At 38.3% G+C, this 8,703-nt stretch overlaps 2 protein-coding genes across 2 annotated transcripts in view; both read left to right on the top strand.

Moving 5' to 3' along the window:
- Positions 1 to 6: 6 nt before the first annotated feature.
- Positions 7 to 3,342, top strand: LOC140350906 (interferon-induced, double-stranded RNA-activated protein kinase-like). The gene is made up of 7 exons (XM_072436484.1): positions 7 to 64; positions 191 to 319; positions 1,288 to 1,504; positions 2,115 to 2,252; positions 2,327 to 2,428; positions 2,511 to 2,573; positions 3,032 to 3,342. Exons 2-7 carry the CDS (start codon positions 264 to 266, stop codon positions 3,155 to 3,157), a joined length of 702 nt encoding a protein of 233 aa, XP_072292585.1. The 5' UTR covers positions 7 to 64; positions 191 to 263; the 3' UTR covers positions 3,158 to 3,342.
- A 450-nt stretch (positions 3,343 to 3,792) lies between these two features.
- LOC140351481 (uncharacterized) overlaps positions 3,793 to 8,703 on the top strand; it is a 33,650-nt gene continuing 28,739 nt past the window's right edge. Inside the window, exons 1-11 of the mRNA XM_072437331.1 lie at positions 3,793 to 3,994; positions 4,921 to 5,071; positions 5,225 to 5,289; positions 5,354 to 5,503; positions 5,579 to 5,773; positions 7,609 to 7,711; positions 7,786 to 7,838; positions 7,906 to 8,031; positions 8,105 to 8,200; positions 8,295 to 8,484; positions 8,561 to 8,698. Of these exons, the coding sequence (XP_072293432.1) occupies positions 3,882 to 3,994; positions 4,921 to 5,071; positions 5,225 to 5,289; positions 5,354 to 5,503; positions 5,579 to 5,773; positions 7,609 to 7,711; positions 7,786 to 7,838; positions 7,906 to 8,031; positions 8,105 to 8,200; positions 8,295 to 8,484; positions 8,561 to 8,698 (1,380 nt within the window). The 5' untranslated portion in view covers positions 3,793 to 3,881. The remainder of the gene's footprint in view (positions 3,995 to 4,920; positions 5,072 to 5,224; positions 5,290 to 5,353; positions 5,504 to 5,578; positions 5,774 to 7,608; positions 7,712 to 7,785; positions 7,839 to 7,905; positions 8,032 to 8,104; positions 8,201 to 8,294; positions 8,485 to 8,560; positions 8,699 to 8,703) is intronic.

Here is an 8,703-nt window from a genome sequence, read left to right as displayed (position 1 = left end):
TCTTCAAAGCGAGACAAAAACTTCTTGAAAATAATTTTGCCGTAAAAATAATTCGCTGCAAAGAGTAAGTTTAATCTTTATGAGTATGTGAACTTATGATTGACCCAGTAATATATCTTTGTGTGAGTTTTGTGCAATATATGTAATGTAACACTACATAATCCATTTATGTATGTTGCACACATTTTAGGAAAGCCCTACGTGAGGTGAGGGCTTTGTCAGACCTAAGTCATGATAATATTGTGAGATACTACACCTGTTGGATGGAGGATACAACGTACCAGTGGGACGCCTCCACTGACAGCTACAGCTCAACTCAGTAAGTCTGTGCTTCTCAATCTGTGGTTTGAGTGCAAGAGGTTGTACACTGGTTTCTTTTAATGGCACCCTATGATTTCCGCTCCAGCACTTTAATGAGGGTTACATTTGAATGTAGTGGTCCCAATTTGGGAAATATACTTGCTACCATGAGTCAATTTGTCCTGCCATCGGGGAAACCTTTCAGCAATAGTAATTAGTAGTAGTACTGCAGTGCAGTTTACGGACACAGACAGATAAGACGTTTAACTTTGTACCTGTTTTAGTTTCATGTGGATAGGTCCAGTAATTACAGATATATCTGATAATTAAACAGCAAATTCCAGCCTCACATTCAATTAGAAACAGTGAGCGAATGAAACAATATGTTCAATGTGTCCAGCTTGCACTGAATCGTGGAACTGACACTGTGGCATATGCAAAACCAAAATGTTTCACCTTCTTACAAATGTCTAAATCATATTTCTATTAATGCAACAGAAAGTGCCAATATTTTGCAGCCTGTAGTGTTTTTCTAAGAATATTGCATCCAAAATGTTCCAGAATACAGGAATTTTTTTTTTGTTAGGATTATGATGTATGCCAGGGGTCCCCAACCTTATTTGCACCACGGACCGGAATAATGTGGGCTTTCAAAATAAGTGCATAAAATTACAACTCACCATATCGCTCAATCAGTGGGAGCCCTGCGCTTGTTTCTGTGCGATGAGATGGTCCCATCTAGGAGTGATGGGAGACAAAGACACCCGCAGTGTGTTTCTTAAGTCCAGTCTGCTCTGTAATTTTGTGGGTTGGGGCACCACTGAGCATTTTTGCTTAGCACACCCAAATTTCTAACTGTGGTCCTGATTTTAGAACGCTGTGATGTCGCATGAACTCAATCTATTGTGTATTACTGAGGGAGATGGCGGGAGTTCTCAGAGATAAGCAAGACAAAACAAAAACATGCCTGTAATATTTATTTTTCAGATCAACCGGTAACCCATCTGAAAAATACCTGTACATTGAGATGGAGTTATGTGACTCTAAAACCCTGCGAGTCTGGATTGATGAGAAAAACACTCAAAATGTGAAGAAATCTCGCCGTGACCCTCGAATACGAGAGGAAAGTTTGAATATCGCTCAGCAGCTGATCTCTGGAGTGGTGTACATTCACTCAAATAGTCTCATCCACAGAGACCTGAAGGTGAGACAACATACAGTAACTACCACTGTGTCCCAGACTAATGGTGTGCTTTGTGCGACCCCTAGTGGTCAAAAACATTCTGACTCAAATAGAGACTAATATTCCTGCATTATATATCATATCAGAGAGGGGAATTCCCAAATGTTGAACCTGATTATAGACATCATTATCTAGGTACATTTATTCTGAAAATACCAACATATGGCCCATCTCAATTCAATACAATGTGTTGATGTCAACTACAACACAGCAACAAATAAATTCTCACAAACTACATATTGTCATGTTACGTGTCATATTTTAATTAACTGAAACTGAGGAGGACCTTTGCGAATCCAAGGCTTTTATTTTGTTTAAAACATTAAAAAGTCCTGAAACCTGATAGTCTAAACATGCATAAATCCAGGATTGACTAAACCAGTTCTAAACCAGGACTCTACTCAGACTAAACCCAGTTCTAATCTGAAACTAAAAATTTGGAAAAACTTAGAGTACAAAACCACATTCAGCCATCACGAAAATACAATTTATTAAGGACTAAGCTAGTTTTATTTGCACATGTTTATCAACTAAGGATTTTAATTTCAGTTTTGATCTATTCATCTTTCAGCCGGCTAATGTCTTATTTGGGCGTGATAAAAAATTGAAGATTGGAGATTTTGGTCTGGTCACTGCAGAGAGTAATGATGAGAATATACTGGAAAGAACCGCTTACAAAGGGACTTGGTTGTATATGGCCCTGGAACAAGTAAGCTATCTTCACTGAATATATTTTAAACAATTCAAATCAAATGTCATTGTTGTTTTTGTGGTAATTGACAGAAAAACAGGAAAACCTATGACCGGAAAGTGGATATTTTTGCTTTTGGTCTGATATATTTTGAACTCCTTTGGAACATTGGAACAGGACATGAACGACAAGCGGTCAGTGAATAATCCATAAAATGCAGTGTTAATATAATTTTTTGGATGGATCTTATTGTTTTATGTTTTGTATCAAATACAGATTTTTGATGACCTCAGGGTCCAGAAACTTCCTGAAGGCTTTTCTCGTTATTTTCAACATGAGGTAAAGATGCTATTTAAAATAAAACTTCTGATGATCAATTAATATGATAAATATAACATGATGAAAGTACAAAATTAAACCATAAAATAGGGTTGCTTAATTAATCAAATTTGATCAAGATTATTGTCAGTGTTTGGGTCTTTTTAATCGAGACGTCTTTAGTCTCTGTCAATAAAAGTGTGTGGTTTGGGACAAAGTTCAGTCTTTAGGAACAAATTTGACCTTTTTTTAATTAATCAGGAATAATAACAATAATAATAAAGTTGATATTTTTATTTTCAAGAATATTCCAATTCATATTGAAAACTATTTGTATTTGTTTTTATTTTTGTAATATCAGACAGCTCTACCAAAAATAAAATATAATTTGTTTCGATGAGTAGAGTTTCCATAGCCATAGGAAAAGGATAGTTGATCCTGATGATTCTTTATTGAATGATTTGTTTTTCTCTGCTCAGGGCCAGATCATAAAGTCCATGCTGTCGGATCAGCCGCAGGATCGACCTGAAGCAGCTGAAGTGAAGCTGGAGCTGGAGGAATATGTCCAGACACTCAAGATGATTAAAGACATGCGAACAGTTTGAATAATGCGAGACATTTCACATACATCACGTTGTCCTAAACTTCAAAATCATTGCACGTTAGAACATACATATTTTAAGATGCTATAACAATATTAATTGGTTTTATGAAATTATGAACTGAATATGATGTTGATGTACAGTGTACTGCCCATTTTATATAATTATTTTTAATGATCAATCAATAAACAGAATGAGACTTTAAATAGCCTAAATGTCATTATTTCAGGAGTGATTCATCAGCTAAAACTACTTAAAGTGCTGCTGGTGGTCGAGTGGTTAAGCTCCAGGCTCCTTGTGCTAGACTCAGCGTTACAAGTTCAAGTCCCGGCTCCAACTGTTTACTGCATGTCTTCCCCTCTCTCATTCCCATTTACATAAACTGTCCTCTCTAATAAAGCCTAAATAATTTATGATGGATAGATGAACTGGTAAAGAAAATGGGCTTTAAATATTTCTAATTTAGATATTCTAAAGTAATAATATAATGATGTAGTCTACATCAGGAACCTCTTCCAGTTATTTGGGCCATTGTTATGCTCATGGTATCTGGCTCCGCGCATGCGCTGTGGTTATCGGATGTGGCGCAGCGGATCATTTACCTACACTATTACTTTCAGTTTCGTTTTAGTGAAAGTGCAACACAAACCTCGATGCAGCAGTGTTGATCACAGAGACAGCATAACAGAGAGCAAAATATTTTATTGAGCCTAAACACAGCTGTGTAATGGAGAGCGGAGGTCAGTACGTGAGTAAACTCAACGAGTTTACTCAGAGAATGGGACTGAACCCACCCGTGTACGAGGACCTGGGCTCCAGTGGACCTGATCATATGAAAATGTAAGTGGAAACTGATACTTCTGTATCTTAAAGCCCATATGACAGATCCTCATGTTTTCTAATTATGACGTCGTTATTTGACAAATTAGTATTGAAATCTACTGGAAGTAAGTGCCAAGTCATTCCATGCAAAAAGGAAGACATAAAAACCTTTATTGTGAGAGTTTTAACAGTCATTTAACAAAATAAACGTGTTGTCGGGTCTATTTATTTGTCAAATCATTTTGGCCCTTGTTGACAATCTGTAACAAGTAACAGTGGTGGAATTACCGGTATCTCTACTGCGTCATATTTGCTGTCTGTTCCAACCAGGAAGGGGCATTATTAACAATCCATCAGAATTGCAAAATGAGATGAAATTTGTTTGGCTGAAAGGTGTAGTGTCATATGTGTCATATGTGTCATATGGACTTTAAGTGTTATTAAGTGCAGCCGACTGTACACTATTATCATACATATTTGTTTGGCATCTGTTTTTAGCCTATAACCATAAGGCCTGTGGAGACTAGTGTTGTTATGTATAAGACGTGACTCATAGGGCTGGGCCTAAAAGGTACTCGTCTGATTATTGACTTGAGTTTGAATTAAAAGTATAGAGAAAGTCATAGAGGTTGCTATTAGGCTAGCTATAAACGTCAAAAGTATGCTGTGTAAGAGTTTAAGACACATAATAATGATAACAATATAATAATAATACATTTTATTTATTCAAATTTATTTACTGATCTTTTAACTTTAAATTTAAAAATAGGTACAAACCGATACATCAGAAACATAAACCCCAGGACCCAGCAACCCACCAGCCATATGGCATGTATTAGACAACTCTACTGAGGGGTCGGCAATGATGCAGCAATCATATCCCAATATTTGACATCTGAACAAGCCTTTTTAAAGATATATTTATTTGTATGTTTATTCCACAGATTCACACAGAGAGTCTTTTTAAATGACAAATATTATCCTGATGGTGTGGGAAATAATAAGAAAGTGGCCAAACATAATGCTGCTAAACATGCTTATGAAATCTTGAGGGGACTCCAAGAGCAGCCAGTGGCTACCTCCAAAGCTGCAGAGGTAAGAACCAAAAGGTGGTAGCCTACATAAAATTACACTCAATACCAGTGTTTATATAGGTGCAGTTCTACTGGTTTGAACTGCATTTTTACTGATTACTTATTACAAAGCTCTGAATGTGCGCTTATTACCTTTATGTTCTACCATTTCAAGACTGCGGGCCAAGATGTCAGACGTGCATCAGGTGGAACAGAGGATGCCATTGTCAATGAACTTAGGTGAGGCACACACGTGTTAAACAAATTAAACTATTGGTATTAATTGTGTTTTACATTTTAACAGTGAGAAAACAAGTAAACTAAATGCAAGCAATCAGGACAGCAGTTTGACAAACAAAGCAGACTATGTGTCAAAGGTCAACCTATACTGCCAGAGAACAAAGCGCCCCAACAACTACATGGAAGTGACCCCCGAGGCCCAGTCGCAAAAGCCGTGAGTCAACCTAATTTATGAAAAGCATCGGTGCAAATGTATATAGTTATATATTTTGACACAATCCGCCATCAGATTTGCTTTTAGAATGAAGATTGGCCAACAGCTTTATCCAGTGGGAACAGGAATGAACAAACGAGAGGCTAAACAAATAGCAGCTCAGCTGGCCTGGTCTGCTCTACAGAAGCAGGAAGACTGTCACAGTGAGGTACGACATATTAAGTCCATGAGTTCTTTTATTTTTCTTAGTTTGGTGGGGACGTTCCTGATGTAAAAATGTATTGTAGTTTGACATCTGTGTCAACTTTGTGAACGGAAGTTGAAAATATATTTGAAAATAAGAGGAAGTGGCACTAAAAAGGAATCCCTCTATCTTGGTCGTGGTTACACACAATCCCATCCAAATTAAAGTGACAATTTGCAAGTAACACATTTTTCACTTTGACCCTTGTTTACAGTTTAGGTTGCTTGGTGATGTTATGGAATTACTGCATTCATGCGGTCCTCAGGAGCTCGGGATTCTAAGATGATGTTCATGTGCATTCATCTCGAAAAGTCAAGATTTTGACATCACCAATAATAAAAATCACTTAGTTGGCTCTTTAACAGCATTAATTAGAGATAAGGCCGCAGTTATTTTATTACTTGGTTTACGGATTTTTAAATGAAATATATTGAACAGGCGGGCGAAATATAAATACAATTTCAATTTAAAAAAAAATTCTTCCTTGTTTACCCAAAACGCACCACGGGAGGAGGGGGGGTGGGAGACGCAACGCGCATGAGCGTGTAAAAGTAGATTTAGCGTGTTTTGCATCAGTAGAACAGACGCTTCTAAGTGTGCAGCCTGAGTCACGGCAAAACGCGCTGGAGAAAATGTGGTAAACGGGTTTAAAATGTGTATTTGCGATATAAATTAGTCAGCGCTGCGCCTAGCAGACAAGGAAACGGGCGCGCGCGTCTTCTCATGCTCTCCCGGGGCCGCGCGCAGGGTCCGTCCCAGACTCACGCAGGAGTTTGACTTAATACCACTTTTTATATTTCATTTAACGCTATTTTGCGTTGACGGCGGTACTTTATAAAAAAAAAAAAGATAATAATTAATTTGATTTATATTATAAGTGCGGCGGCTCCGTAAACCAAGTAATAAAACAACTAAGGCCTAAGATTTGTTGTTTAGCTTCTCAAAAGCAAATGTTAAAAGTTGTTAATTTTGGAAACATCATACCATTTTACTTAAGATAGCTAATGTTACATCAGTAATTAACATCAGTAAAACTATAGTCTTAAAGATCAATAAGAAAATCCTCTGATTTTGGTCCGTCTCCACGCAGCAGGGCATGTCAGCTGTGGATGTCGGGCAGCAGTTTTTGACCTCAGTTACCCACCCGACTTTCATCATGTCCATTTTTTAAATTGGAAAAAACTTTTCCCAGTTGACCACAAAAACGCTGCATATAAAATTAGATTACATTAGCCTTTATTGTCCCAGTAGAGACATTTGTCCTCTGCCTTTGACCCACCCTTCGATACTGCTGGGGCTTCTCCTCAAGAGCAAGGGTCGCTGCAGCACCCGAGGACCCATCTCCAGATTTTGAGCTTGGCTTGGTCAGGACTGCCGTAGCTGGAGGATTTGGCCGTAGCTACAGAGCCGCGGCGCGGTGAAATAGCCCAGCAGTTTCGGCCGTGCGCAGCGGCTCTGTAGACATTCCCGGAGGATTCTTTAGCTATTGTGTATTGTTCAACCAGAAAGTGAAATTACTTTACTTCACTAAAAAGGTCTAGGAAAATTTAAGCAAGATTTTTTGTCATTTTAACTATACACAGATGAATAGATTATATGAAAATAGATAATCAGAAAGGAACATGACAACTCTGATATTTTACGCACATTTTCGTGGGATCGGCAATGTCTCAGGATGATGAATCAGAAATAACATCATCAGAAATATCATCATCATCATCATCATCATCATCATCATCATCATCATCATCAGCAGCAGCAGCAGCAGCAGCAGCAGCAGCAGCAGCATCAAACCTTCTGTAAGGCACAGTGCATGAGCCAAAAAATAAATACAGTAATTTGTATTGTTTCATTCTTCCAGGGAGCCTAAGTTTTCTGATCAAAGGGCACAGTCTAGTAGTGGAAGCTCTATACAATTCATACCATCCAAATCATCCCCTGGACAAGACAAATCCAGTGTTCAGGTATATTTAACTTTACAGAATGAAGGCCCAGATTTTTCTGTTCTACTTTGTTATAACTATTCTTCTCACTTAAGGAAACCGGTGGGGAAAAAAGCACTGAGAATGGTTTGACGGTAAAGACTTCCAGGTATGTTCTTTTGATTCAGCTGAAGAACGGTTTACAGAGCTAAAGTCATGTTTGACTATCTCAACAGGATTACTTCAGACTATGATGGTTTTGAGCTTCTTGGAAAGGGATCCTTTGGTTATGTTTACAAAGCAAGACACAAAGTGCTGGATACATTTCATGCCGTAAAAGAAATACAGACTAAAAACATAGAGTGAGTGTGTAAATAATGACACTGTGTAATGTAAAGATCCTCAATGAATTCTAAGGGCCACTCTTTGTTCCAGGAAATCTTTGCAGGAGGTGAAGGTCCTATCTGAACTGCTCCATCCAAACATTGTGAGATATTACACTTGTTGGTTTGACGACACTGGAATCAAATGGTAGGTATTTGGCAGTGATGTGTCATATGAGGGTCAATTAATATTTAGAATGTTTCTCAATTCAGTCCTCCCGTTCTAGCTCATTGGTTCGTAGGCCACATGCTAAATTCCTCTACATAGACATGGAGTTGTGTGATGGAGGAACACTCAGACGCTGGATACAGAAGAAGAACACAGAGCCTTTGGACAGCTCACTGCAAAAGGAGGGTCTAGAGCTCGCTGGACAGATTTTAAGTGCTGTAGAGTATATTCACAACAAGAAACTCATCCACCGGGACCTGAAGGTATGCGCATTATTCATGCTTTTTACAGTTTTAGTGACAATAGTCTTCAATTACATTTACTGTCTTTTGGCGATAGCCTGAAAACATCTTTTTCGGACGTGATGGAAAAGTCAGGATTGGGGATTTTGGTTTGGCCACTCAAGACAATGATGAAGGAGAAGTAGTGGAGAGAACCGAGGGTAGAGGAACCCTCAGCTACATGGCGCCAGAACAAGTGAG

The sequence above is a fragment of the Eucyclogobius newberryi genome, unplaced genomic scaffold, assembly GCF_026437365.1.
Source record: "Eucyclogobius newberryi isolate DKJ021-1_F unplaced genomic scaffold, fEucNew1.0.hap1 SCAF_8, whole genome shotgun sequence".
Taxonomy (NCBI): domain Eukaryota; kingdom Metazoa; phylum Chordata; class Actinopteri; order Gobiiformes; family Gobiidae; genus Eucyclogobius; species Eucyclogobius newberryi.
Note: the sequence above shows the minus strand (reverse complement) of the source record. Positions and strands in the feature narration are given on the sequence as shown.